The sequence below is a fragment of the Phodopus roborovskii genome, unplaced genomic scaffold (assembly GCF_943737965.1).
Source record: "Phodopus roborovskii unplaced genomic scaffold, PHOROB, whole genome shotgun sequence".
Lineage (NCBI taxonomy): Eukaryota > Metazoa > Chordata > Mammalia > Rodentia > Cricetidae > Phodopus > Phodopus roborovskii.
The window spans coordinates 1936327-1964060 of NW_026125665.1; the positions used below are offsets into that span (position 1 = coordinate 1936327).

Here is a 27734-nt window from a genome sequence, read left to right on the forward strand (position 1 = left end):
CAAGATCACTCCAACTATAATGGGGAATTAGAGGTCAGCCCGAGCTTCTTGAGACCCAATCTCCAAAAAGCAGAAGTAAATAACAAAATACAGCCGGGTGGTTTTGCGCATGCCTTGAGTACCAGAACAGCCTCCAAAGCTACACAAAGAAACCCCGTCTTTAAAATAAACAAACAAAAATAATAAAATACGTAAACAAAGAGGCTGGCTGGCTGCCGATGGCTGCTTTCAGTTCTCCGTCCCTAGGACAACACGAGTCTGCACGGTCGTGTCGTTGCTCCACGTCTGTCTGAGGCTGTTATTGGGGAGCGAGGCTCCTTCATGTTCAAAATTCTTACCCAAAAGACCCAGATCGGAACGGAAGGACCCGAGCAGGGATCATGTGATTCGCCAAGTCTGGACAATACAGGAGACTTTGAAAGACCCAGAGGCCCGGGAGCGCCCGGACGCTCTCGCAAAGACACAAGAGCACAACCTCAAGCTGGGACCGCTCCATGTGCTCTACAGCGTCGCAGAACTGCGGCCAGTCCAGCGCCTGCGCCAAGAAGCTCCCACGCATGCGCCTCGCTAGCCTCCCTCCCAGCGCGTGATTCCTCACGCAGCCTCTTCCCGCCTCCTCTAGTCCTCACTTCCGGGGTTTCCTAGCAACGGCCGTAAATGGCTCGCCAAAGCGGCCCGCGAGGTCGTCGTAAACGGCTGCCTTCGCGCCACTTCCGGCCGGTTTCTGTGGCCGGTGCTGGTGGGTGATCGTGAGGCTCCGGAGGACGTTCTCAGCGGCTGCAGCCATGGAGATGCCGCTGCCGCCAGACGGTGAGGCCCATACCTGAGCGGAGGTCGTTAGGTTCTCCCCGTGTACCCACGCCGGCCGGCCGTGCCTCTCCAAGTTCCCGGGTCAGAGACGAAGCGCGCTGCGGCCTCGTCGCTCTTCCCGCGGCCTCCCCCGTGGGTCCCCGCTTTACAGCGCGCGCGCTTGGCCCCATTCAGGACCCGTACACCGCCGCCTCGCCGCGGCCCGCCCCAGAGGACCCCGGCCGGGTCCCCGGGTTCGGGCTGCTCCCATTGACGCCCTTTCCTCCGTCCTGCAGACCAGGAGCTTCGGAATGTCATCGACAAGCTCGCTCAGTTCGTGGCTCGCAACGGGCCCGAGTTCGAGAAAATGACCATGGAGAAGCAGAAAGACAACCCGAAATTTTCGTTTCTGTTCGGAGGCGAGTTCTACAGTTACTACAAGTGCAAGCTGGCTCTGGAGCAGCAGCAGCGTGAGTCCCCTCAGCCATCGGCCGCCTCGGAGTCCGATCTGGCCCCGCCGCAGCCTTTCTTTGGGGCCTCATAGTGTGTCCTCTGTGAAGGCGGGCGATTATGTCTCCGCTGTTTTTTCTGTCGTTCCCGGGGTTTCCGGGGCCCTGCACCAAGATAGATTGTTGAGTCTGTGCTTCATAAGGAGTCGTAGAAGTGTCATACATTCACTTCCCGGGCGCCAGGTCGGGAGTTCCTGGATTGTCTTTGCAGAGGGGATGACCGTTTCTGCAGGAAGGCGGGAAGCAGAGGCTTGTACCTGGTTCAGGAACTGTGTAGCTCGTTCTGCAGGCTGAGGCAGAGGTTTCTGTGCATTTCAGATACATAGATCAAGAAGTTTTTCCTTTAGGTTTTGCAACGATTTTGATGTTTTTAAATGGTTTCGGCACAGTTTCTCTGTGTAACACTGACTGTCCTGAAGCTATTTTGTATACTAGGCAACCCTTAAATTCAGATCTGCCTGCCTCTGCCTTTCAAGTGCTGGGATTAAAGACGTGCACCACCCCTCCTGACCAAACTGTATTTTAAATGCCCAACTAGGTGATCATCAAGAAAAGCATAATTTAAAAAAATAAAAATTAAGTGGGTCAGCCCTTTAATCCCAGCACACAGAAGGCAGAGGCAGGTGTATCTCTGAGTTTGAGGCTAGTCTGGTTTTCATGTCGAATTCCAGTACAGGCAAGCAACATAGACCCTGTCTCAAAAAAGTGGGGGAAAAAAAAGAAACAAAAAATGAAGAGTTAGGAAGCACAGCTTGTCTTTGAGGGTCTGACACTGTAGCCCAAGTTGGTCTGGCCTTATGTTACCCAGGCTGGCTTCCAACTCAAAGCAAACCAGTATCGGCTTTTCAAGTGTAAGACAGCATACCCCAGTTTTTATTAATGATAACATGTCAGCAGATGGTATGGGTCCTGAGGGCAGGACTCACGTCTGTCATAATCTGAGTAGCTCTCTAGCCTCTGGATAAGCTGTTGGAATGAGTGCCTGCCCTTGCAAAGCCATGGATATTCAGAGGTCATAGCTGCTGAGCCACAGTCCTCTGATACTAAATACTTTGTTGTGCTCTAGCACAAGGCTGGTGGGACAGTCAGACTTGAGCTCATGGAGCATAGGGAGTTGTATAAGCTATATGTTCAGAGAGGAGCCACTGATGGCCTTAAGTGTGAGCTGAGGGAGGGTTTTGATATATCAAGGTGAGCTGGAGTCTGTCAGTCATAAGGTTTTGTTTCCTGTTTAGTTTTGGGAGAGGTCAGCTGTTTGGTGTCACCAACAAGGTGTCTGATCATTCCTTAACCCCAGAGCACCAAGTTCATAACTATCCTAGGCAACAGAGCCACAAGAGGGTTCAAACAGGTTCCAACACAACAGGCTAGAGTTGGGGGGAGTTGCTAGTTACCCCTTATGAAGGTGTCCAGACCCCTTTGGGGATGGGTGAAGGGTAGCAAAGTGGGAGGAAGCTTTGACAGTGTCTTGGAGTGAATATCCCTGAGAAGTACACAGCAAGTCCCTGCCCACCCTTCCCACCTGGCCATAGACTTAGCGCTGTAGCAGAGAAAGGAAAAGTATGTGGAAATCATGGCAGATTGGTGGCTGGGGACAGGAAGACAAATCTGAGAGCCATACCAGAGTAGAATCTACTGAAAATGACAGGAACAGCCAGGGGCAAGCTAGAGGGGTAGGGGATGGGTCAGGGTGAGGGCAGTGGGTAGAAGAGGGTTTGGGGTTGGTGTCTTGCTGAGGGGCTTTGAGCGTCACCTGGAAGTTAGGCTCAGAAAGGGCTGTAAACCAACTCAGTATTTTATCACTAAACCTTGGGCTGGTCTAGAATGACACTTTGCAAGCTCTGTGGTAAAGGACTAGTGTTGTTTTGTTTCTTAAAACTTCTAGTCTACCACCACCATGGCCTCATGTTTGTAAAGTGCAATAAAAATGTGAGCTGTGGGGTATTGCCTATCCCATAGATTATCACTCAAGGCAAGGCTGCTCCACAGCCCACTGCCTGCTATATGCAGAGGGGTCACTCTGCTACAGGAGGCATGATGCAGACACAAGCAGAGGTGTGACTGACAATGTTGCTGAATAGTGTGAGGGTCGTACACCCTCATCTGGATGTACTGCTGTACCAGGCTGCAGTGCAGGAGCAAGACCCAGACTTGGACTGGGAGGTAGTGTGGTGAGCCTGTGAAAGCCCAGTGGTGCCATGAGCGAAGGCCTAAGCCATCATTGGCTCCTCCAAAGTGGAGTTTCCTCCCCAAAAGAGTGTGGGATTTACAGCTTACCAGACAGACTGGTGGGGTGCCACTAAGGTCCAAGTGATACCTTCAGTCTAAGGCCATTTCCTTTGGGTGAGCCTCAGAGACTCCCAGAGTTTGGCCATGTTGTTGGGACCAGGCAGGACCCAGAAGTAGAGGGGTAAGCAGGCCATTTTGTTAAAGTCCTATTTGCAAGCAGGGACCCTCTTCTCCATATACACTAATAGGTCATGTAGCTAGCATTGGGGCGCGTGCCAGCTCCAGACACTTACTGTCATACCAGTGTGTTGGTGGTGGTTCAAGCTAGGTGGATCCTGGGTGCTAGAGGGATCGTCACAGGAGGTGGGGCGAGTCTTTGGGGAAACTTCAACCCTGTGTGTGCTGGCCAGGCCTCCAGAATGTCTTGAGTGAGGGGGAGATTGGGGACCAGTCTCATGGGACAGACACACCCCTGGGAGAGGTGCTACATCTACAGCAATGGCCATGGCCTGCAGTCCATAGTAACTCAGCTTGGGTAAGAAGGGAAGGTGGGTAGCTTCCGCCTGTGTGGTAAAGAGGAGGCGAAAAGGCAACTCTTGAGGGTCTCCAGGGAGGCCAGGCACAACAGAGGAGAACACGGACAGTAGACCTAGCCTCCTTCCATCAGGCCCTCATGGAGGCCAAACCCGATGCATCTTAGGGAGCCAAGGGTTGGCCATAGGCTCACAGGGCCCATCTCTTTCCTACTAGTCATCTGCAAGCAGCAGGCCCCAGAGCTGGAGCCAACCACAGCCATGCCCCCTCTGCCACAACCTCCGCTGGCTCCCACAGCGCCCCTCACTCCGGCCCAGGGCACCCCATCAATGGACGAACTCATCCAGCAGAGCCAGTGGAGTCTCCAGCAGCAGGAGCAGCACCTGCTGGCCCTGCGCCAGGTACAGCTATTTCTCAGGCCAGCAACCGTGGGGTCACCTTCAATAGGATTGTGGGTCATTTGTAGGTGTTTCTGGGTGGACTTGTACCCACTGTGGATGCCAATACTTGGTGGCCTAGTGCCTACCAGGCTCAGTTAGTAGGGAGGGACCTTATTGGCCCCATCTGTTAGGCTGGTCCTGTTGCCAGATTCTTTAGGGATACGAACCAGAAATGAAAGGAGTGACCTAAGGTCCTGAGTACCAGCACTACTTGGCGTTCCCTCACTTTCACACAGCATGCATGGATGTTTGCCACCAGTCCTAGACTGGACAGTGAGGTCTTGGGCACCAGAACTGGCTTCTAAGTCTTAACAGGCTTGGTTGCCAATACTTACCATTTGTTGGTTTGGGTTTAGTTTGGTTTGATTTTTGAGACAACATCTCAAACTGTCCTAGAAGCATAGTCTTCCTGCCTCGGCCTCCTGTGGGCTAGGATCATAGGCGCCTACCATATGTGTTGATCCTCACTCCTGCCTTGCTTTGCCTGCTTGGTTTCCATGCATCCTGCCTCCTGGCTTCACCTTCTCCTGTTAGCTGAGGCCAGCTCTGTCCCCTTCCTGTCCTATCTGCTGTGGTGGTGGACTATCATAGGATTGGCATATGCTAAAAGACACATGCAGGCCCTTGCTCACACCATCTGTCCCTTGTGGCCTTCCCAGGAGCAAGTGACTGCAGCTGTGGCACATGCAGTGGAACAGCAGATGCAGAAACTGCTGGAAGAGACACAGCTGGACATGAGCGAGTTTGACAACCTGCTCCAGCCCATCATTGACACCTGCACTAAGGATGCCATCTCGGTGAGGCTCAGTGTGGGGTGGGGGTGTCATCTGCCTGACCGACCACCCACTCACCCTGACCTGACTCTCAGGCTGGGAAGAACTGGATGTTCAGCAATGCCAAGTCCCCACCACACTGCGAGCTGATGGCAGGCCACCTGCGGAACCGCATCACCGCTGATGGAGCACACTTTGAGCTGCGGCTGCACCTCATCTATCTGATCAACGATGTGCTGCACCATTGGTGAGTACACCATCACTTGGGCTATAGCCCACACCTGTAGGGTCTCCCAACTCATCAGACTGCCCCTGTCAGACCCACACACTGGGGCACTGCTTGCCCTTCCAGGATAGTGGCTGGCACCTCCACAAGGCAGGTCTTGGGCTCTGCAGCCTCCTCTCTGCCTCTGCAGCCATCATGTGTGCTTTGATCTGCTGTCCCTCCTCTACTCCCCACTGTTCCTCACAGCCAGACACCCGACCACTACACTGTGGGCACCCTCCCCTCTGCTCTGATGTATCCTGGGCCTCCTTTTGCTGACTCTCTGCCTATCAGAATTCTCTTTTGCACTATGGCCCCAGCCTCCTAGGGCCTGGTAGGTATATTTCTGCATGGCCACCAGGTGAAGTTGATGGAGGGGGAAACCAGAACCCAGAACTCTGGCCAAAGGCAGGTGCAGGAATTACATGCTAGTGATACATGGCCTGCCTTTTAGCATGGCCATGACAGCCAGGACACCTGATAAGTGAGCATGGCTCCCATGAGAGCAGAAGAAACTGACCTGCTCTCTCCTTCCCTCCCTGTCTCCCTACACAACCCCTCCCTGCCTCATCCCCATGTCTGCCCTGCTGGGAAGTGAGCAGTGGCTGCACCACTACCCGCTCCTGCACTGTATCCTTTCCTCTCACAGTAGCTTGCTACTTGTGCTACACTCGTCACCTGGGCTCACACAAAGCTCTGGCTTGCACTGCCTTCTGTTACCCAGCTCCTGACCAGCCCTTGCTGCCCTTTGACCTCAGCTATGGGAGCTGAAGCTGCTAGCCTCTGGGTGGACATATGGGCCATCTTGCTGAGTCACTGTCATACCAGAGGCCTGGATCCACCATACTGCACAGCTGAACGGGCCTTCCTGGGCTTTTTTTTTTTTCTCCTCTTTGTCTCCCCTCAGGGGCACTGCGCATGAAACCCAGGGCCTTGCACATGGCAGGCAAATGCTGACCATAGCCATCATGGGTGGTTAGGCTCCAAGAAGCCTCAGTGGCCCTATGGGGCTGGGGAATCCATGCTGAGCAGGTTGTTAAATCTGCTGTGAACAGTGGTGACCCGTTCCTGACCACAGCAGCCCCATTTCACCTTACTCGCATGCAAGCATTCTGGTGGGCCCTTTTCTTAGTGAAGGCCTTGTTTTCAATAGCCCTGGAGTGCACCCTTTCTCTCCACCTGTTTTCCCAAGTCAAGGCACCTGCATTGCAGGTAGACCTACCTGATTGGTGGGGGGGGGCATTTCCTGAGGAGAGGGTGCTGTGACTGCAGCCTCATGGTAACGGGTGCGTGGCCGGGTCCCGCCCCAGGGCCCTGACGCGCGGAAGGTCTCTCCCTCACAGCCAGCGCAAGCAGGCCCGGGAGCTGCTGGCTGCCCTACAGAAGGTGGTAGTGCCTATCTACTGCACCAGCTTCCTGGCTGTGGAGGAGGACAAGCAGCAGAAGATTGCCCGGGTATGGTGCTGCTGGGGTTGGGTGGGTGGTTGAGCGGCTGGCTGGTGCTGGGTGGCATGGCCTTTACCTCATGAATGTCCCTCTGCACCAGCTCCTGCAGCTCTGGGAGAAGAATGGCTACTTTGATGACTCCATCATTCAGCAGCTGCAGAGCCCTGCCCTGGGACTTGGCCAGTACCAGGTGAGTGCCACACAGCAGGGGCTGCCCACTCTGGATGTTTTCATCATTGAGTCTGTGGCTGCATCTCACATCCTTTAGCTATTGGGCCTCAGGCTCATACCCTGAGTGATGGTGGATGGTGTCTCTCCACTAGGCCACTCTCATCAATGAGTACTCCTCAGTGGTGCAGCCTGTGCAGTTAGCTTTCCAGCAGCAGATCCAGAGCCTCAAGACACAACATGAAGAATTTGTCAGCAGTCTGGCCCAGCAGCAACAGCAACAGCAGCCACAGCCACAGATTCAGCTGCCTCAGATGGAAGCAGAAGTGAAGGCCACACCCCCACCAGCAGCACCTCCCCCAGCCCCAGCACCTGCCCCCACCATCCCACCAACTACCCAGCCAGGTATGAGGTTTCCTCCACCTCTTAAAACTGAATCCCCTGAATGTCAGAGCACTGTTCCCTTGGATACCTGCTCCATGGTCCACCCATTGCTGGGTCAAGAGTAATCTGCTTATGTGCCCAGGCCAGGCAAATATTCCCAACGGTCTACTCTGCATGGTCCCCAGAACAGAAAGAAACAGGCAGGCTAGCACCTTAACCCACACTTGGTGCATAGTTAGAGGTATGGTCCAGGGCTAGATGAGTTCAGCACGTACAGGCCAGTCCTAAAAATACACACATTTACGTGTCTGTATCTCCTGTTTGTAGTGTGTACGTGTATAAAGGACCACTTCTGAAGGAACCTAGATAAGATCTCAAATGCACACCAGGGAACTAAGGCAAAAGGATTTCAAGTTTTAGACCAGCAAGTCTTGCCATGCACACATGAGGACCTCATTTAAAAAGTCAGGTGCACACTTTTAATCCTAGCACTTGGGAGGCAGAGGCAGATAGATCTTTGTGAGTTTTAGGCCAGCGTGGTCTACAGAGCAAGTTCCAGGACTGCCAGGGCTACAAAGAGAAACCTATCTCGAATCCCCCCCCCCAAAAAAAAAAAAATTTAAAAAGAGAGAGAAAAGGCTGGGTGCAATAGTGTCAGTCAGCTCATTGCTGAGAAGGCAGACAGGCATTCCCTGGAACTTGCTGGCCAACCAGCCTCACGCAGTCACTGCACTCTAGATCGTTAGACATTCTGTCTCTAAAACTGAGGTGGGGGCCAGCTTGGTGGCTTAATAAGTAGAAGTGCTTACAGTGGTCTGATGACCTCCCTTTGATCCCTAGGATCCATAGGGTGGCAACAGAAACCCTGCCTCCAAGAGTTGCCTTCTGAGTATCACATGTGTTGTGTGCATGCCTGTAAACATACAGATGAGGTCATTAAAAAGAAAAAACTTGATAATTCTGTATATTGTAGACAAGACAGGGACATGTCATGAGCATTGAAAATGTCCACTCATATCCCTATAGAATGATGGTTGTGGCACTTCAGTGATGGCTTTCAGTGACCTTAGGAACACAGTTCAGCCCTCTCTTCCTGACTGGCCACCTCTCACTGTCACCTGTGTTTAGATGACAACAAGCCTCCCATCCAGATGCCTGGCTCTTCCGAGTACGATGCCTCAGCAGGTGTCCAGGATCCTGCAGCTGCTGGCCCTCGGGGTCCTGGCCCCCATGAGCAGATCCCACCAAACAAGCCCCCTTGGTTTGATCAGCCTCATCCTGTTGCTCCTTGGGGTCAACAGCAGGTATCTGTTGTGGCTTATGCATGGTTAAGTAAAAGGCCTGCTCTGTATGCACCTTGTGGGGTCCTGTGGAGCAATAGTCTGGGAGCAGTCATAATGGCTCAGGAACAGTGGAGCCTGAGCAGACCCCTGTTTCCATACCATCATTGTTTGGGCCACTCAGGGTTCTCCTTGGCCTGTCCTTACTAGTGCAGCTTTCAGGTCTGTTGGGAGGGGTGGGAAGAACAGCAGTGGTGAGCTTCTCCCAGAGGTTGCACATGCTGGCTACAGTGCCAGGACTCTGGGTGGCTCAGGATGGGAAGCTTCTAGACCAGGGCAGAGGTCACATGGTACATGACCAGAACTGCCCTGTAATTTGCTAGGTGATTTTGGCTGGAGCATCAATATAGATAGCAAACTTTCCCCCTCAACAGGCCATGGCTTAGGGACTCTGACTATAGAGGACACTTAACAGGTGCCAGGGATGTGGCTGTGGACTGAGAACTCCGGGTCTCAGATCTGAACCTCACACCCCTTGGCATCGGGGTTACTTGACAAGAAATGCACATTCTTGTAGGCAGGACCCATGTCTCAGTGTAGGCTGTGAATCCACGGGTGGGCACATGGAACCTTTTGAGGGAGGTGGACGACAGGCTCATCTGTGCGGGCCCAGTAAGATCTATGGGATGGAGGGCTGATCCACTGAGGCTTCCCAACCAGGGTGGCAGTCCACCACCAAAACTTAAGGCGAGGAGTGAGTGAACAGCCCATGTAGATGGTGAGGTACTAGATTCCATCCCTAGACATGGAAGACACTGTCAGGCCACAGGGCACGCTTCTAATCCCAGTCTTCAGAAGGCTAAGGCAGGAGGATTGAGTTCCAGGCTATCCTGGAACTGCAGTGGAATGTCGCCCACACCTCCCTTTGCCCAATAAAAGAAAGACTTTGGAGCTGACCAGGCTTCTCATCCTGCCTTCATGGTATCAGAAGTCATCCCTGCTATTGGGAATCCAGCTTTCTGCTTCTCTTGGAAGCTAGAGGAAAGAGTACCCTACCGACCTGGTGTGGATCATGCAGCTTGCTGCCAGGCCTTGGGTGTGGCGGAGGACCTGTTGGCCTCTCCTGTGCCAACCTAAGAAAATCCGCCATTCGTATTATAAGTGATCAGAGCAGTAGCTGGGAACACCTTGAGCCATGGTCAGCTATTGTCCTATTTAAAGAAACAAGGACAGGTGTCCCAGACTGACTTCAGACAATGTTCTGGACTAGAGGAGTTTCATGATATAGAGTGGGGTGCTTTAAGACATGTGGCCCAATTTACTGTGATGTTTTGAGGCATGGTACAGGAATATAACCCTGCTATGTCCCATTAGGGATCTGGTACTTGTCAGGCTTAGGGGAGGAACACACTTGGTCCTGTTGCAATGGCCAAAGACAGATTTAGATGCGAGGTTTGAAGCTGGAGAAGGGATATAACTGCAGACCTTGAGTTCATGTCTGTGTTTTGCCTTGCAGCCCCCAGAGCAGCCCCCATACCCACACCACCAAGGTGGACCACCCCACTGCCCACCCTGGAACAACAGCCACGAGGGCATGTGGGGTGAGCAGCGTGGGGACCCTGGCTGGAATGGTCAGAGAGATGCTCCCTGGAACAACCAGCCAGACCCCAATTGGAATAACCAGTTTGAAGGACCATGGAATAATCAGCATGAGCCACCACCCTGGGGTGGTGCCCAGCGTGAGCCACCTTTCCGGATGCAGCGGCCCCCCCACTTTCGTGGGCCCTTCCCACCTCACCAGCAGCACCCACAGTTCAACCAGCCTCCACACCCCCACAACTTCAACCGCTTCCCACCCCGCTTCATGCAGGATGACTTCCCTCCTCGTCACCCTTTTGAGCGTCCACCCTATCCTCATCGCTTTGACTATCCCCAAGGAGACTTCCCCGCAGGTAGGTGGATAGGGTGATGTAGGAAGGTGTTGGGATATCCCAGGCGTAGGATAGGTGTGGATAGGCAGACAAGAGTGGCCCCCACTGTGCACCCACACTCAGAGGCCAGCTCTACTTTGCCGGTCTGTACTTCTCACTGTTTTCACGCCCTTGCCTTGCTGTCTTTCCTGGCTGCTCACTCATCTGGCCTGTGTTTCTTTGGTGGTCATGTCAGCCTGAACTGCACACAGAAGCCACAGACAAGGGTGCCTCAGTGGTAGAGATCCTACCTACTGGTAGAGATCCAGTCCTCAGGGCTGGCCTCAGGAAGGCTTTCCTCTGCCCCTCTGCATGTGTCCTTCCTGGTTTTTTTTTTTTTTTTTTGGGGGGGGGGGGTTGTTTGTTTGTTTTCCAAAGGACCCCAGGTTGAAGTCCACCAGAGACCTGGTATCCATATGTTGTGTTTTGAGGGCAGCTGTTAGCTTACCCATGCCTAGGTCCTGGCAGAGAGGGACCTCAGTGCATTCCATTGAGGAGGAAGATGTTGACCTTGTTGCCACTTGGTGCGGTGATGGTCCTTCAGTCTTCTCACTTGAGTCCCCTTAGCTGCACCCGTATCTATGAGAGTTCCAGGCCTCCCTATTGGCCCTCTCACCCCACTTAACTACCCCAGCAAGCTGGAGACAATGTTTTGTTTTGCAGAGATGGGACCCCCTCATCACCACCCTGGCCACCGCATGCCACACCCTGGGATCAATGAGCACCCGCCCTGGGCTGGGCCCCAGCACCCTGACTTTGGCCCTCCTCCCCACGGCTTCAATGGCCAGCCCCCTCACATGCGGCGACAGGGCCCACCTCATATCAACCATGATGACCCCAGCCTGGTCCCCAATGTGCCCTACTTCGATCTTCCAGCGGGGTTAATGGCTCCCCTTGTGAAGGTGACACTGGGCCCTGGTAGGGGTGGTAGTTTGGGGTAGGCGGTAGTTTGGGGTGGACGGAAGGGACATGCTGGTATTGTCAGGCCAGCCTCCTGCCTTGCTGCTGTCTTCCACTGTGTGGCCAGGGTGGGCTCTGCAGGGCGCAGGCAGCAGCTGTGTTCTCCTATAGCTAGAGGACCACGAGTACAAGCCACTGGACCCCAAAGACATCCGCCTGCCACCCCCCATGCCACCCAGCGAGAGGCTGCTCGCAGCTGTGGAGGCCTTCTACAGCCCACCCTCCCACGACAGGCCGAGGAACAGGTAGGGAGGCTGGACCCAGGCCTGACTGAGTCCCCACCCTTCTAGTCATCTTGCAGGTGAGGAGCTGGTTCCACAGAGCACTGCATGCATTTGTCTCAGATGCTGGGCGTGGAACACTAGCCTTGTGCCATTCAGCTTTGGCCCAGCAGCCACTAAGAACAGTAATGGGCAGGTTTATGAGGTCACCTGGAATTCGGCTGCCCACCAGGTCCTCCCAGTGGGAAGGTCTGGACATAAGAGCCCCAGTTGCCTCCTGGTTAGCTTCCTCCCTGTCCATTATGGCCCCGGGAGACCGTCTAGGTCTCTCAATGGGGACCTTGTCTTACAGCGAGGGCTGGGAGCAGAATGGCCTCTACGAGTTCTTCCGAGCCAAGATGCGGGCTCGGCGGCGCAAAGGCCAGGAGAAGAGAAACAGGTGAGCTGGGCAGGTGTCATGGGGCCAGTCATGTGGTATGCAGTGCCCAACTGTGGCCATCCTCACTGTGGCATTTCCCCTGCAGCGGCCCCTCCAGGTCACGCAGCAGGTCCAAGAGCCGAGGCCGCTCATCGTCACGCTCTAGCTCACGCTCCTCCAAGTCTTCACGTTCCTCCTCCCGGTCCCGGTCCCGGTCCCGGTCCCGGTCCTCCTCCCGTTCCAGGTCCAGGTAGGCTTGTGGGGGCATTGGGAAGCCCATGTTCGCAGTTCCTGCAGGCCCCCATTGTCCCGCTGTCCCCACAGAAGCCGCAGCCGATCACGCTCCTCCAGAAGCCGCTCGCGCTCCAGGTCCAGATCCAGGTCCAAGTCCTACTCCCCGGGGAGGCGGCGCCGCTCCAGGTCTAGGAGCCCCACCCCACCGTAAGCCACTGGTGTGGGGCATTCAGAGACACCCCTATTGCTAAAGGGCAGGTGGCATCACTCAGACCAACTGGGCCAGCCCAGAGGCCCTTCCTACTGGCTTAAATGGCTGCTCTAAGCCCATTGTAGGGGTCATTGGCTTACCACGTGGCTCCCTTGATTCCAGCTCCGCAGCCGGCCTGGGTTCTAATTCAGCACCTCCCATACCAGACTCAAGGCTCGGAGAAGAGAACAAAGGACATCAAATGTTGGTGAAGATGGGTGAGTACTGGGACCAGTGCCAGCTTCCTGCACGACCACATGATGGGGTCCTGTGGGCTCCCTGTGGGGGCGCGGTCAGAACCGCGTCATGTGCATTTTTTTTACTCCTTGAAGGTTGGAGCGGGTCTGGTGGCCTCGGTGCGAAGGAGCAGGGCATCCAAGACCCCATTAAGGGCGGCGATGTCCGGGATAAGTGGGACCAGTACAAGGGGGTGGGCGTAGCCCTAGACGACCCTTATGAGAATTACCGCCGCAACAAGAGCTACTCCTTCATTGCCCGAATGAAGGCCCGCGATGAGTGTGAGTAATGGTGTTGGTGGGCAGTGTGGACATAGCTTTGTGCTGGAAAGGTGGGAGTGACGGCCCTGTTCTTATACAGTCTCCACGTTTGGGGCACGAAAGGAAGAGAAGGAAGACTAATGCAGGCCCAGGGCTGTGCGGCTCAGTGTGGAAGGGGCTCCAGCTTGGCTTGCGCCTGCCCTGGAAGAGGTGCTGCAGATATCTCCGCCTCTCAGTGCCGGGATAGCAAAGCTCAAAACCAAGACAACCCCACACCCAGCCCAGAACCCAAGTTCCTGAGAAGGCCGCCACACTGCGCATGACAGCCCCAAAAGCTCGAAAGCCCAGCCTCTGAGCTGCAGAGGCCAGAAGGAATTTCATTTTGGTTCCACTTGGTTTTGTGTTAGAAAAAAAACAATGACCCCTGGGGTGCAGGGGTTAAGAGACCTGACTCCTCAGTTTATCGTTTCGGTGTATTTTTATCCCTTTCCTCAAATGTTAGCTGTTTGAGGAGACAGGGTTGAACCTCTCTGGTCAGGAAAAGATGGCCTCCAGAGCCCCTCCACCCAGCATAGCACCTCAGCTTGCAGCTCCCGCCCAGGGAGCCCAACGCCTAGGAGGAGCACCCCAGAACACGGGGTGCCGTGGGGTACAGGGAGCCAGCCAGTACCTCCTGGGCTCTTGTTTTATTTGCGAATCCCAGCCATTCCCAGAGAGGGAGGGAGGCCCTCAAACATCCTGGAGCTGTAACAGTCTGGTGCCAGTTATTTGTACAGAGACTTTTGAAATGTTCTTTTCGATAAAATGCAAAGCCCTCTACAACTTCTCAGCACCACATAAGACACTTGACTTTTTTTGTTTTAGATTTCCCATAGCTGTGATGTGTGCAGACATGTTTGACTTGGGATAAACAAGCAGACACATGTGCTGTTAACAACTGATTGTGGATTTTACTGTTTTGCCTTCAAATAAAGCATTTTGTAAAAGATCACTTCATCCAGCTGTGGATGAGGTGTGCACATGGGCATGGCCCAGGCTGCTTGGGGGTGGATGCAGGCTGTGTCAGACACCACGCTCAAAAGACCTGTCTCGCCCAGCACCTGGCATAGGATGTTCCCTCATAGGGCAGCTGGTCCTCTCTTGGCTCCAGACGCCCCGCATGTGCTGCCTATTGCGCTGACTCATGGCTCCATCCTGCTGTGAGTGGCCTGTAGCAGGTCCTCAGCAGTCCTCATGATGTGTCTGCATAGTAGCCAGCTGTGCAGATGGGGGCTTAGAATCCGTATATGGTTGTTACTGAGCAGGGATTACCTGGGAGATCCCTAGCCTTGCCTGCCCCCACATGATTGAGGTGGGGGAGACCAGGTAAGCCTCACCTGCTGGAAATTGAAGCTCCTCCTTCGCCTCCTGAAGGGCAGCCTCCATAGTCAGGGGTGTGGGCCTGTGACACCTAATGTACTGTAGGACACAGGATGGTAAAATGATGGGTGCAGGCACCCAGGAAACTGATACTGGGCCTTAGCCTGGGAGACAGAGTGCCCCAAGGTGCTACACTCGAGATGTCCTGTAGTGAAGAACGACACTGGGTCTGGGTGACAAGGTCAGATTGGGGAATCAGTTTTAGGGAAGAGACTGAGAAGATACCACATCAAACATCTCATTGTGAACTTGGCATGGTGGTGGAACACACCTGTGATCCTAGCATTTGAGAGGCTGAGGCTGGGGAATATAAAGGTTCTAGGCCAGCCTTACTATACAACAAGAACCATCAAAAGTAATGTAGATCCTGCAAGATAGCTAAGTGGGGTAACAGCACTTGCTGCTAGGCCTGATGACCTGACCTCAATCCCCAGGATCTACATGGAAGGACATACTCAATTCCTGTCAGCTGTCCTCTGACCAAATGAAACTGGATATGGTGGTGTATGCCTGCACTTTGGAGGGAGGCCGAGGCAGCGGCCTTGCCATTTGTCTCTGAGGCCAGCCTAGGCTACAAGAGTAAGACCCTGCCAGGTGGCAGTGATACACGCCTTTAATCCCAGCACTCAGGAGACAGGCAGGTGAATCTGAGTTCGAGGACAGCCAGACCTACAGAGAAACCCTGCCTCGAACCTCTTCCCCAAAAAAGTGAGACCCTATGAAAAAACAGCTGGACAGATGGCTCAGTGGCTGAGAGCACTGGTGGCTTAATTTTGAAAAGGACCTGGGTTTGGTTCCCAGCATGGTGATTCACAACTGCCTGTAATTCTAGTTCTAGGGGATTTAATGTCCTCTTCTGAGATCCTAGGACACCAGGCACACGTGGTACTCACACACGCGCGTGCGTGCACGGCACAGCACAGCAACATACATGCTCAAAAATCAGCTGAGTGGTGGCGCACACCTTTAATCCCAGCACTCAGGAGGCAGAGACAGGCAGATCTGAGTTCGAGGACAGCCTGGTCTATAGAGTAAGTTCCAGGACAGCCAGAGCAACACAGAGAAACCCTGTATCCACTAAAAAAAGGAAAAGAAAGTAGTTTAGCCCAAGAAACAAGCAGCCGCAGCCTGTCTGGTCTGGAAGAGCACAGGAGCCATTCCTGTTCAGAGTGAGATGTGTGTGGAGCCCCAACCTGAGAATATGGACACCCCAGGCCCATGGCCAGCCTCAGGTCATCTCTGATGACTCCCCCCTTCTCAGAGCTGGAAGATGCAGCTATGCACCAGTTACCTCTTTGGTTTCCTCCAGGGTGTGGTAGTGAAATGAGTCCCTGTCCAGGGACTGCAGGAGGGACACGTGCAGATGGCGGCTGGCCTCGATGAACTGCTGTGTCAGGCTCAGCTGTTGCTTCAGCATGTCATTCAGTGCCAACACCGCAGGGCTGTAGGCTGTCAGGGCTGCACCCACTTTCGGTCACTCAGTGGCTCTCCAGTGCCACATGGATCCTGCAGGTGCCACCTATGCAGCCCACCCCACTCCCCGTCCAGACTCTGCAGACCTGCTGCTTTCTGGCCAGTCTGCCCCTCCCAGCAATGAAGCTGTTCCTGTGAGCCATTCTATATTAGCCACACACAATAATCATACATTAGCTTCACTAAAGGTCAAGATAAACCTTTAGCTGGGCATGGTGTAACGTGTCTTATCATTCAAACAGGAGTATGAGGTGTTAGGATCTGGAGCTCCAAGCCAGCCTGAGCTATGTACTGAAACCCTACACTCCCTACCCCCAACTCCACCCTCAAAGACATAGATAGAATGTTTTGTTTTTTAAGAGACAGGGTATTCAAGTGATCCCCCCTACTTCAGCTGCCCAAGTAGCATTCATTGATTACAGGGTTAGCATTACAAGTTCCCTTAAAAGGGAACAACAAAACTGGAGTTGGGCAAAATGACCCAACAGTGACCTTCTGACAGGGCTGGAATGGATTCGGCTCCTCTGATGAGCTGACCACCAATGAGTTACTTCCAGACTCCTGGGTTTGGTTCCAACCACCCTCAGGCTGTCCAACAAGAGCCTATCAGCTGCAAACAACACCCTCCCTCAGGACTCTGCAAAGCCACCTTCAGAGAGCCAGTTGCATGCTGCAGGAATGGCTGGGCCCTGGAGGGACAGATTGAGGCCCCAGCTGTCTCTTACCTTCTATAGCATCAGCACTGACAATGTGACTGGCGATGGGTGCTGGGTCCACATAGGCGCCTCCGAGGGTGGGGCCGATGGCCGCCATGCCACCAGCTGACCCAAGAAAAAGACAGGCTGTTGACTGTGGTACAAGGGCTCCAGTACAAGGTCAATGAACTAAGCTGGACTGCTTACTGGTTGGTTGAAAATGAGTTTGGAAACCATGGTACCCAAGTTTGCTTTGAGCTTCTGGGCTCTAGAAATCTTCCTGCCTCATCCTCTTGGTATCCAGGACCATATGTGCATAGGCAGTTTTATGTTGTTTTTGTCTACTTTGTCTGTGTGCGTTGCCGGAAGCGTGTGTGTGTGTGTGTGTGTGTGTGTGTGTGTGTGTGTGTGTGCACGCGTGCGCGCGCACGCGCAGACTGACACTGACATCAGGATCCCCATATATGCCCACTTTATTCTGGGTCCACACTCAGCCTTCTGGGGCTGGAATGACAGGTGGGCCTCTACAACTACCTGGCATTTACATTTGTTCTGGAGTTCCAGACCTTGATCCTCATGTTTGCAAGCCCAGCACCTGGCCACACAGCACCTTCCAAATCCCCACTGTTGACTTTAAAAGCTAATTCAGGTTTTCCCCAAGACAGGCTGGGGTGTGGCTCAGTCCTCAAAGAGTCCATTCCCTGCACCATGAGTGGTGCACACGCCTATCATCCCAGTGCTCAGAAAGCTGAGGCAGGAGATCAGTTCAGGGTCATCTTCAGTTACATGTCTAGTTTGAAGCCAACCTAGATCACATGAGACCCTTGCCTCAAAAAACAAAAATTCCTAAAAGACATACATACATACATGCTTGCATACGTGTGTGTGCACGCACAAAGCAAGGAACATCTTCCAATGGCCAATTGGTCACTGATGCTCCTTCCCCTCAGAAGAACAGCTGAAGGCCCCTGACTGCAACAGGGTCAAGCAAGGCTAAGGTACAGTGAAGCCCAAATTCAGAATCATCAGTTGAAAACTGCAGCCCTCCCTCCCTGGGAGCAGCACATTCATCCTGCTTGCAGCTGACTAAGGAAAAGGTCCAGAGCAATGCTGGGAAGAAAAGGAGGAGCTTGAGACCACAGCTGGAAAAGAGAGGAACATCTGGAAAGTCCCAGTGGGCATGACAGAATATGCTGGCCTCTGAGGTCAGACGCATGGCAGCCCTTGGAAACTGTGCAGTCTGCACTGCACCTAGTGAGGACCTGGGTGTAAGGGTTTGCAGACAGGTTGGTGGGTGGGTATCATCCTGTACCCTTCCCGTAGCAGGCTTCTGGGCACTGGGAACACTTAAGACAGTGGTGGCATCCTGAATGTCCACAGACTTCACTGTCTTTCCAGAGTCTGAACTTAGCCTTTGTTTCTGAAACTTAAGTTTCAGAGCTGGGAAGTTACCAGAAACAGCCTAGCTGCTACCTCCTTGTCCTGGGAAGAAGAAACAGGGTGCCAGGATCCACCCCAAAAATTGGTTAATGACAAGCCTAAATTGGTGAACCTGTCCTTTTCCGCCCACTCCCAAAGACACTGCAGCATCACATGGGCCCTGGGTTCCCATAGGCCCCTCACTCACTCACCCTTGCTCCACTGGTAGGCAAAGGCAGGGTCAAGTGTCTGCACAGCTGTCTCCTTCACAACTCTAGTCACACCTTGGCTCCATTTTGTCCTCGATAGGGATTGACTAGGAAGAAGATCTGTCCTCCCACTGGCAGAAAACTGTGACCGAGTATCCCATGTCCTGCAGAGTGATGCCTCTGAGGCCAAGAATCCAGAGAATGGCTCGAAATCCTCAGAGTAAGCTGGGCTGTCTGTGAGTGCAGTGAGAGCCTCCACAGACTGCATGCTGGACACACTGTGAGAATGGATAGTTTCAGCAGAGCTGTCAGCCAGATGCTCTGAGACCTCAGTGGTAAGGCCCTCCTCATCAGCAACCATGGTGGCTGTGCCCTGAAATGCAGAGCTCTTGTGCTGGGCAGCCCTCTGTTCTTTCAGTCCAGTGGATGACGTGGGTGGAGAGCTTCTGCCTGACATCCCTTCCCTTCCAGAACCTTCCTCCTAAAAGGAACAATAGCAGTAGAGCCAAAGGGGATTTTAGAAAGCTGAAACAATGCCTCTTCAGCCAGGCATAGCAGCATACATCCATGACCCAGAATTCTCCAGGGGACCATAAATTCTAGGCTAGCCTGCACTTTACAACAAGACCCTCTCTCAGAAATACAGGAAGTAATCCAGGCAGAGCAGTACACATCTTTAATCCCAGCACTTGGAGAAGAATCAGGAGTATAAGACCAGCCTTAGCTGTACAGTGAGTTGAAGGCCAGCCTGGACTACATAAGACCTTGTGATCTCATCACTTGGAACACAGAAGCAGGAGGAATGACTAGTTTTAAGGTCAGACCAGACAGAGTGAGACCTTGTCCTGATCTCCCCAAAGAAAAGAAAAGTATTTTTCTAGGCTGGGCAGTGGTGGCTCATGCCTTTAATCCCAACACTCAGGAGGCAGAGGCAGGCAGATCTCTGTGAGTTTGAGGCCAGCCTGGTCTACAGAGTGAGTGCCAAGATAGGCTCCAAAGCTATACAGAGAAACCCTGTCTCAAAAAAACAAACAAAAAAACCTTTTTTTCTAGCCAGGTGGTAGTGGAGCATGACTTTATTTCCAGCACTCAGGAGGCAGAGGCAAGAGGATCTCTGTGAGCTCAAGGCCATCCTGGTCTACAGAGCGAGTTCCAGGACAGCCAGGGCTGCACAGAGAAACCCTGCCCTGGAAAAACAAAACGAAAAAGAAGCTCCAGAGAGTTTCTCCCTCCGCCTATGATTCTGGATGCACCTCTCAGCTACTGCTCTAGTGCCTGCCTTCATTCCCCATGCTTCCCACCGTGATGGTAACATAAGCAAGCCTAAACTGTGAGCAAGCTGCCAATTAATTTCCCATTATAAGAGATGCCGTGGTCATGCTGTGTCTTCACAACAATAGGACAGTGACTAAGACAGACAAGGTATCATGCATCCCATGGTCTGGAACTGGAATTTGCAGTAGCTCATCTTAACAAGGATTACTATGGAAACAGCCCTCTGGGCATGCCTATGATGGGCAGTACCTGTGGGCAGGGTCTATCTAGACTGAATTAAAAACAGAAAGGGAACTGGGCACCTGACTAAGATGTGGTGTGACCAGCTGCCTCCAGCTCCTGTTCCAGGCCTCAGCCCTCCTTAAAGCCCTTATGCTGATGCTGTTTGCTGTCCATCACAGATGCAAGGCCAATAATAAGATGCCATTTGAGAGCATGCATGTTATTTAGTGTGTGTGCATGTGTAAGCATGTGTGACAGTCCGAGGACAAAGACAGGAATCAATGAGAACTATGGGCTGAACTCAGGTTGTCAGGCTTGGAGGCAGGAACATTTACCTGCTGAGCATCTTTCCAGCCCATGGGTTCCTTCTGGACTTAGTCTCTCTCTCCTCTCTCTCTCTCTCTCTCTCTCTCTCTCTCTCTCCCTCTCTCTCTCTCTCTCTCTCTCTCGTTTGTTTTTTGTTTTCTTTTTCAAGACAAGAGTTTCTCTGTGTAGCCCTGGCTGTCCTGGAACTCACTCTGTATACCAGGCCTCCCTAGAACTCAAAGAGATCCATCTACCTCTGCCTCCTGAGTGCTGGGATTAAAGGTGTACACTACCATCCAATGAATAAGCTGTAGAACTCTAGAGATAGGAGCCAGAAGATTATTTGGATTGGTGACCACTGCAGGACAGTGAGCAGTCTCCCTGGCATCCACCCCTACAGATGCTGGTGCCCCAAAGTCAACCAACAGGTCCCTAAATGTTGCTAATGTCACTGAGGGACAGGACTGCTGTGGCAGAGCTTGCCCAGCTTTACCCTGGGTCTGTCCCCAAAACTGCAAAAAAAAGTAAATAAGGGCTGTTGTGATAGCTCAAGTGAGAAAGGCACTTGGTAGTCTGTGTTCCATCCCCAGGACTCACAGGGTGGAAGAGGACCAATCTTATCCTCTGACCTGTGTGTGGGATGTGGTGCACAAGTGTGCACACACATGCACACAAAATGAGGAAATGTGTGGGGTACACCTTTAACCCCAGCACTGGGGAGGCAGAGGCAGGCGGATTTCTGATAGTTTGCAGCCAGTCTGATAGAGGGAGCTCTGGGCTGGTCAATAGTGAGATCCTGTCTTTAATTTATAACAATAAAAAAGGAAAACTGATACAATAATACTTACTTTCTGTTCCACATCTGACTTCTCTCCATCAGCCAGAACCAGATCATCAATGGACAAAATATTAATTCTAAAATCTGTAATTAAAAAATAAATGCACTGTAGGTGAGACAGCTCAGCAGGGAAAGGTGCTTACAGCCAAGCCTGACAGTCGGGAGTTCAATCTCTGGGACCCACATGGGGCGAAAGGAGACAGCTGACTTGCTAGTTGTCCTTAAGTCCACATGGGCACCATGGGCTCCCTCACATATCATACAATAAAGAAAAAGAAGCCAGAGGCTGAAGAGGTGGATCAGTGGTTAAGAGCACTGACTGCTCTTCCAGAGGAGGTGAGTTCAATTCCCAGCACCCACATGGCAGCTCACAACCATTGGTAATAGCTTCTAGTGTACAGATGGACATGCAGACATTGTACCCATATACATAAAATGCATAAATAAGTAAATTTTTTAAGGAAAGTAAAGCCAGGCATGACAGTACACGAGTTTTAATTCCAGCACTCAGGAAACTGAGGCAGGTGGATGGATCTCTGTGAATTCAAGGTGAGCCTGGTCTACATAATGAGTTCTAGGACAGCCAGGTTATGTTGAGAGATCCTGTCTCAAAAGCCCAAAGTCATGAATCTGGGAGAGGGATTGATGGGTGGGGAGATGCTCCCAGAATGCACTGCACATGTGTATAAGATTGTCAAAAAACAAAACTACAAACGTAGTGAAGTAGAAAATACAGCCATCTATCAAAATGTCAGTTCTGTCCGTCAAGGTCCCTCAACAGAAGCATTTCCTACCCTTCCTCATTCCACCCAGTGCTGACGCAGCAAGACACCCCGCCATGCCATGCAGCCTGCAGAGGGTTCCCCTGCCAGGTCAACCTCTGCTCTCTGAATTATCCAGCTTGGGCTGTAGCTCAGAGGTATAGCACTTCCCTAGTATGCATTAGCCCTGAGTTCAATGCCCAGCACTGCTAAATTAACTTATTAAATAAGTAACTAAGGGAGTTTTTGAGACAGGGTCCCATATAACACAGGTGGGTGTCAAACTCGGTAGGCATCCGAGGATGGCCCTCCTATCTCCACCTAGCTCCCCTTCCCCTGCTAAGAAGACAGATGGGCACCACCACGTCTAACAACACCCATACCTTTTAATTTTCTTTTTTGGATTTTGTATGTGTAGCACATGCATCTAATGCCTGCAGAGTCCAGAAGAGGAAATCAGATCCCCTGAAACTACAGTTACAGGCAGTTGTGAGCACCAAATGAGTGCTAAGAACTAAACCTGGGTCCTCTGCAAGAGCAGCCAGTGCTCTTAGCTACTGAGCTGTCTCCCCAGCAACACCCATAGCTTTTGAGTGTGTTTCCCTTTCTCTGACCAAGACTTGGCTAGGTGAAAAGAACAGACTCAGACCTAGGGCTCAGTGGTAGAGATATAAGGACAGATAAATGAGGGACCGAGGCAAGCTATTATCTCAATAAAACAAGGGTTGTGTATTGTATCAGCCACAGTCTCTACAATGCTGCTCCAGAAGCATCAAAAGGATGATTTCAACTGACTGGCAGTTTACCCAGCCCTGCACCCCCTCCGCACCCACTGCCCACAAGCAATACCTTGGGGTAGTAGACTGGGCACACTGACGCTAGCCTCACCCTTTCCCCCAAAGTGATGGGTTACCATGGAGGCTATCAGCAGCAGCTTCTGAGACTGGATCCTCTGAAGACCTCCCCTCGCTCCTGCTGGGGGAGGAAGCCAGCTTGATGCATCCCATCTTTGAAAATTCTGATTTTGAAAGGTCATTTGTAATGGAAGGCGAGGATGTAAGGGAGGCTGTGTCTCCAGCATTGAGAATCCATGGGGAGTCCAGCCGATGTGAGGGACGAGAAGGCTTTGAGCTGGAACAGTCCACACTGAGCAGAGACGGGACTCCTGGCTGAGTTGGAGTCTGATCCTACTTTATGAAAAGGACTGGTTACCAAATTTAAATCACATAAACTCTTACCATCCCACAGAGCCACTAGTGGGTGGGTGACTCAGCCAGCAAGATGGCTCAGGGAGCAAAGGCACTTGATGTCAAGTCTGAATGTTTGAGTTCAATCCCTGTGACCCACATAGTGGACAGAAGTGAATGAACCTTGGTGAGATGTCCTCTCAGTTCCATGTACACACACACAAAGTTGTGCATGCACACGCGCGCGCGCACACACATACACACACACACACACACACACACACACACACTCGCAAATAGATAAATGTTTTAAAAAATCTACTCTAAAGTTAGACATTGGTGGTGCACACCTTTAATCCCAGCATTTAGGAGGCAGAGGCAGAGGCAGGAGGATCTCTGTGAGTTCAAAGCCAGCCTGGTCTACAGAGTGAGTTCCAGGACAGCCTCCAAAACAATACAGAGAAACCCTGTTTCAAAAAACAAAACAAAACAAAAAGAATCTAAGGGACAATGGCTAAGTGAGGTACCTATCTGCCATGTGAGCACAAAGACATGAATTTGAACCCTGAAATGTAGGTATGGAGGTGTATACTTTTCATTCCAGCACTGGGGAGGCTGGCACCCACGGATCCGTGGGGTTCACTGGCCAGTCAGCCTGGGCTCAGCAGTGAGCCCCAGGCCAATAAGACCTTGTCTGGACAGTAGCTGAGGAAGGACAGCCAAGATTGACATCTGGCTTCCACACATACACACATGCCACACCCACACACTTCTCTCTGATCAGCCATTTCTGGAAGTCAGGTACTCATTTAGATGACGATGGGGTTGGGCATGGCTGAGGCAGGTGGATCTCCTGGGTTCGGATTCCTCACCCAGCATAGGAGGGCAACAGCAACCCCATGGGTCCCATTTAGAGGCATTCCCATCCAGCCCATGGGGGTGAGCAAAACAGATGGAGGCCTTTTGAAAGAACCCCAGAGGAGCCAGAAGGTAACAAAGCAATGGCTAGAGCCTTCCTGAGCTGAGCTGCTCCAGGGTCTCCCTGAGTGACAAACACTTGACACTTGCTCAGAACAGATGCCAGGGACTTCCAAAGTGCTTCAGCTTATGTCTTCAACTACACTTCTGCAATAGTTGCTCATACAACTAGTGTGTTGTCCTCTGTAAGAGGTTTTTGCTCCATAGAGAATACACGACTAACACATGTGTGTCCTGCATATAGTCAGAGTCCTGCATGAGACACGAGGGAGAGCACCTGAAGCAGGGGCAGAAGCCACCCACAAAGGGCACACACAACCCTGCAGAGCTGTGACCCCAGGAGATGTGGCTGGCACCCACAAGGAGACGGAGAAAACATCCTGCACATGTGACAAAGTGAACAAGGGGGCCTTGTGAGAGCAGTAAGGTTGTGAAAGTCCCAGTGCTGGGTGGGGCAGGTGACCTCCCTAGGAAGGCCCCTAAAACAATTGTCATAGCTGTTACTCACACTGAAAGACTGGATGGGGAAGCTGAGCTGCTGAAGATGTCACAGGCTTTGGTTGCAAGACTTGGACATGTTAGGCCAGGACTGAGCAAAAGTGTACCTGCCAGATGCACACCTATTAAAGCAGTGCTCAAGAGGCAGAGGCAGGAAGATCTTTGTAAGTTCGAGGCCAGCCTGGTCTACACTGCTAATTCCAGGGCAGCCAGGGCTACATAGAGACCCTGTCTCAATTAAAAACAAACAAACAAAAATAAACTGTCCCCTCCAAGTGGACTCACTCCTGTAGGGCCACAAAGCAGCACTCAGGGCACTAGGAGGAGCATGACCCAAGGTAGGTCCTCATGCTTACGATGGCAGTGCCAGCAAGACTTGCCAGCTGTTGAGTCAGTGGCACAAGTGGTCAAAGGTAGAAACTGCTTCCTGCTTCCTGACTGGACTTAAGGCCCCTCCACAGAGGACACTCATAACTGCTACTTTGAACTTACATAAAACCGGGGGTGGAGGGATGGGGGGTGAAATCCGGCTTGAGAGCTGTGGCTTTGGTAAAGGATGTGACCAAATGAGGAAATCAAGAGCTATGGCCAAAATGCTGCCCAGCATTTGTATTTACAACTGTGAGTTGTCACACACTCTGGGGTGGGCTCTGGTCATCAGCTATCTTTTAGCCACTTCTGCTTCTGTAAGTGTCCCCAATAAGCTCATTCATTCTCCAGGTTGGACTTAGGTTCTGGTTGTACCTACATTTGTCACTGGACCCCCTGGACTGAGATGTCTATTCACATCTCCCCGTTGATGGTGTCACACAACAGCTCGTTCCCACTGGCTGGTACTCAGACACCTCCAGTTCACACTGGGCTGAGCCCTCCACATCAATAAATAATCAAGACAATTCCTCAAAACCCAGTGGTAGGCCCATTTGATGTGGGCAATCCGATTGGACTCCTCCCTTCCCAGGTAGCTGCTGGATGTGTCAAGCTGTCAATTAAAACTAACTAAGACAAGGTCTGGAGAGAAGGCTCAGTGGTTAAGAGCAATGACTGCTTTTCCAGAGGACCTGGGTTCAATTCCCAGAACCTACATGGCAGCTCACAGCTGTCTCTAACTCCAGTTCCAGGGGACCCAACACCCATGGCAAAACACCAATGCACATAAAATAAAAATAAATGATTAAAAAAAAAAAAACTAACTAGGACAAAGCACTTGCTGCTCTCTCTTGAAGGGAACCTGAGTTTGGTTCCCAGCACCCACATCAGGTTGCCCCAAAACCCTCTCTGTCTGTCTCTATAGGCACCTATGCACATGTGGGGCATCACAATACAGATGCACATATATGCATAAATGAGGGGGTCTCTGGGGTGTAGCTCACTAGCCAACCATTTGCTCAGGACTTGCAAAGCCCCGGGTTCCATCCCCAGAATCATACACACACACACACACACAAAACCTCTAAAACATTGAAACCAACAAAAGAAAACCTTACCAAAGACAATTTTCCATGATCAATCCTATTGCCTTTGGTGCTAGTGAGCCCTCCATTCCTATTTGTTTCTTTTTCTCTAGAAGAGTCCATCAAGCTTCCAAGCAATATTTTCATTTCTTCTTCATCACTGTCGAGAGCATCACATTTTCTAGCACGTTCTTTCTGTTTGGGTAGTGGGACATGCTTCCCTTTCTCCACTGTGGATACCAGGGACACAATGGGTGGCTCTTTCTTCTTAAGAAACCTGCTACCTTTCCCACTTTGCCCATCGCTCTTTGCCATGGGGGTTTTACAGGCTTGTTTTTGGAAGGTTCTGTGTGGATGTTGAGAAGAAACTGCAGATGCTGTATCTGTCCCCTTCTGAAGATGCAGCTCTGTGGTTTTCGAGTCAGACTCTGTGTCAGACAAAGCCGTGGGCACCTGCTTCCGACTCCGGATCTTGGTTTCAATCTGGGCCAGCTTCCTAAGGGCCTCATTGGCTCTGGTTTTAGAGGAGATGGTGGGGGGGCTCAACATTGAATATTTCTCATCCATCCTTTGGTTTCTCTTTAGGATTCGGTTCTCCCCTGGTGTCACTTGGCCAAGACTTTGGGCGTGTATGTTTTTTACATCTTCCATCCTTGAGTCCTCTAAGAACATATCACTGAAGTCAAAAACACCATGAGGAGGGCCAATGGACCTTCTTGTGGAAGCCATTCTAGGAAAAGATTGTATTTTTAGTTTTTAAAAGTATTTTATTCATTTATTTATTTGTTTGTTTCACTTTTCTTTTCCAAGACTGTTTCTCTGTGTAGCTCTGGCTGTCCTGGAACTCACTGTAGACCATCCAGGCTGGCCTCAAACTCAGAGATCTGCCTGCCTCTGCTGGGATTAAAGTATTTCTTTTAGTCAGCTGTGATGACACATACCTTTAACCTCAGCATTCAGTAGGCAGAGGCAGGTGGATCTCTATGACCAACCTGGACAATGGAACGTGTTTCCTTTTTCTCACTGCTGGCCTCCGGGACCTACCTAGCTTCAATGGCTGTCTCATTCTTCTTCAGAAATCTGCTACCTTCCCTTCTTTGCCAGCCAGCAATTGTTCAGCCAGCCAGAACTATGTAAGGAGACCCCATCTCAAAAAAAAAAAAAAAAAAAAAAAAAAAAAAAAAAGCCAAAACCCAAAACAACAAATTTATGTGGATGTGTGTGTGTGTGTGTGTGTGTGTGTGTGTGTGCTTAAGTGCATGTTTGTGCACCCTGTTCATGAAGGAGCCCTCAAGCCCTCAGAGGCCAGAAGAGGTGTCAGATCCCTTCAAGTGGAGTTACAGACCATGTGGGTGCTAGGAACCACCAGGTGGGTGCTGGGAATTGAACTCAAGTTGTCTGCAAGAGCAGCCAGTGCTCTTAACCATGGAGCCATCTCTCCAGCTTCTCTTCAAAAAAAAAAAATTACCAATTGATTGCATATTATTTAGTGTGTGAGTGTGTTCACACCTGTGGAGGTCAGAAGACAAACAGAACATTTGGTTCCCCTTCATACCTTCCCACTGTGCCATCGCACTGGCCCAGCAAAAGAGATTCCCTTATGCTCCTCTCCTCCATTCCAAAGCTCCCATGT

At 51.8% G+C, this 27734-nt stretch overlaps 2 protein-coding genes across 3 annotated transcripts; one reads left to right on the top strand and one right to left on the bottom strand.

Annotated features, from left to right (window-relative positions):
* Positions 1-687: 687 nt before the first annotated feature.
* On the top strand, positions 688-14355 carry Cherp (calcium homeostasis endoplasmic reticulum protein). Of its 2 annotated transcripts, none has more exons than XM_051178186.1 (18): positions 688-810; positions 1086-1259; positions 4278-4462; positions 5161-5298; positions 5370-5521; positions 6850-6994; positions 7086-7175; positions 7309-7558; positions 8666-8841; positions 10334-10769; positions 11451-11689; positions 11859-11992; positions 12321-12407; positions 12493-12636; positions 12711-12827; positions 12994-13088; positions 13203-13388; positions 13468-14355. In XM_051178186.1, the coding sequence occupies exons 1-18, from the start codon at positions 786-788 to the stop codon at positions 13506-13508; spliced, it is 2814 nt and encodes a 937-aa protein (XP_051034143.1). In that variant the 5' UTR covers positions 688-785; the 3' UTR covers positions 13509-14355. The 2 variants fall into 2 exon arrangements, with proteins under 2 accessions (XP_051034143.1, XP_051034144.1); XM_051178187.1 differs by having other exon boundaries at positions 6883-6994.
* CUNH19orf44 (chromosome unknown C19orf44 homolog) lies at positions 14293-26830 on the bottom strand. The gene is made up of 8 exons (XM_051178188.1): positions 26135-26830; positions 22898-23171; positions 21234-21307; positions 18586-19063; positions 16985-17080; positions 16078-16244; positions 14744-14825; positions 14293-14624 (listed from the first exon to the last, which is right to left on the bottom strand). Exons 1-8 carry the CDS (start codon positions 26828-26830, stop codon positions 14599-14601), a joined length of 1893 nt encoding a protein of 630 aa, XP_051034145.1. The 3' UTR covers positions 14293-14598.
* Between the last annotated feature and the right edge of the window lie 904 nt (positions 26831-27734).

What these genes read in the sequence shown, in the direction of transcription:
- Cherp (XM_051178186.1), top strand. Translation starts at nt 786, where the DNA reads ATGGAGATGCCGCTGCCGCCAGACG. An exon ending in GGCTCTGGAGCAGCAGCAGC is followed by an intron (nt 1,260 to 4,277) that starts GTGAGTCCCCTC and finishes CTTTCCTACTAG; the next exon opens with TCATCTGCAAGCAGCAGGCC. An exon ending in GGCCAGGAGAAGAGAAACAG is followed by an intron (nt 12,408 to 12,492) that starts GTGAGCTGGGCA and finishes TTTCCCCTGCAG; the next exon opens with CGGCCCCTCCAGGTCACGCA.
- CUNH19orf44 (XM_051178188.1), bottom strand. Translation starts at nt 26,830, where the DNA reads ATGGCTTCCACAAGAAGGTCCATTGGCCCTCCTCATGGTGTTTTTGAC. An exon ending in ATCATGGAAAATTGTCTTTG is followed by an intron (nt 23,172 to 26,134) that starts GTAAGGTTTTCT and finishes TTCATAAAGTAG; the next exon opens with GATCAGACTCCAACTCAGCC. An exon ending in AGTCAGATGTGGAACAGAAA is followed by an intron (nt 19,064 to 21,233) that starts GTAAGTATTATT and finishes TGTTCCTTTTAG; the next exon opens with GAGGAAGGTTCTGGAAGGGA.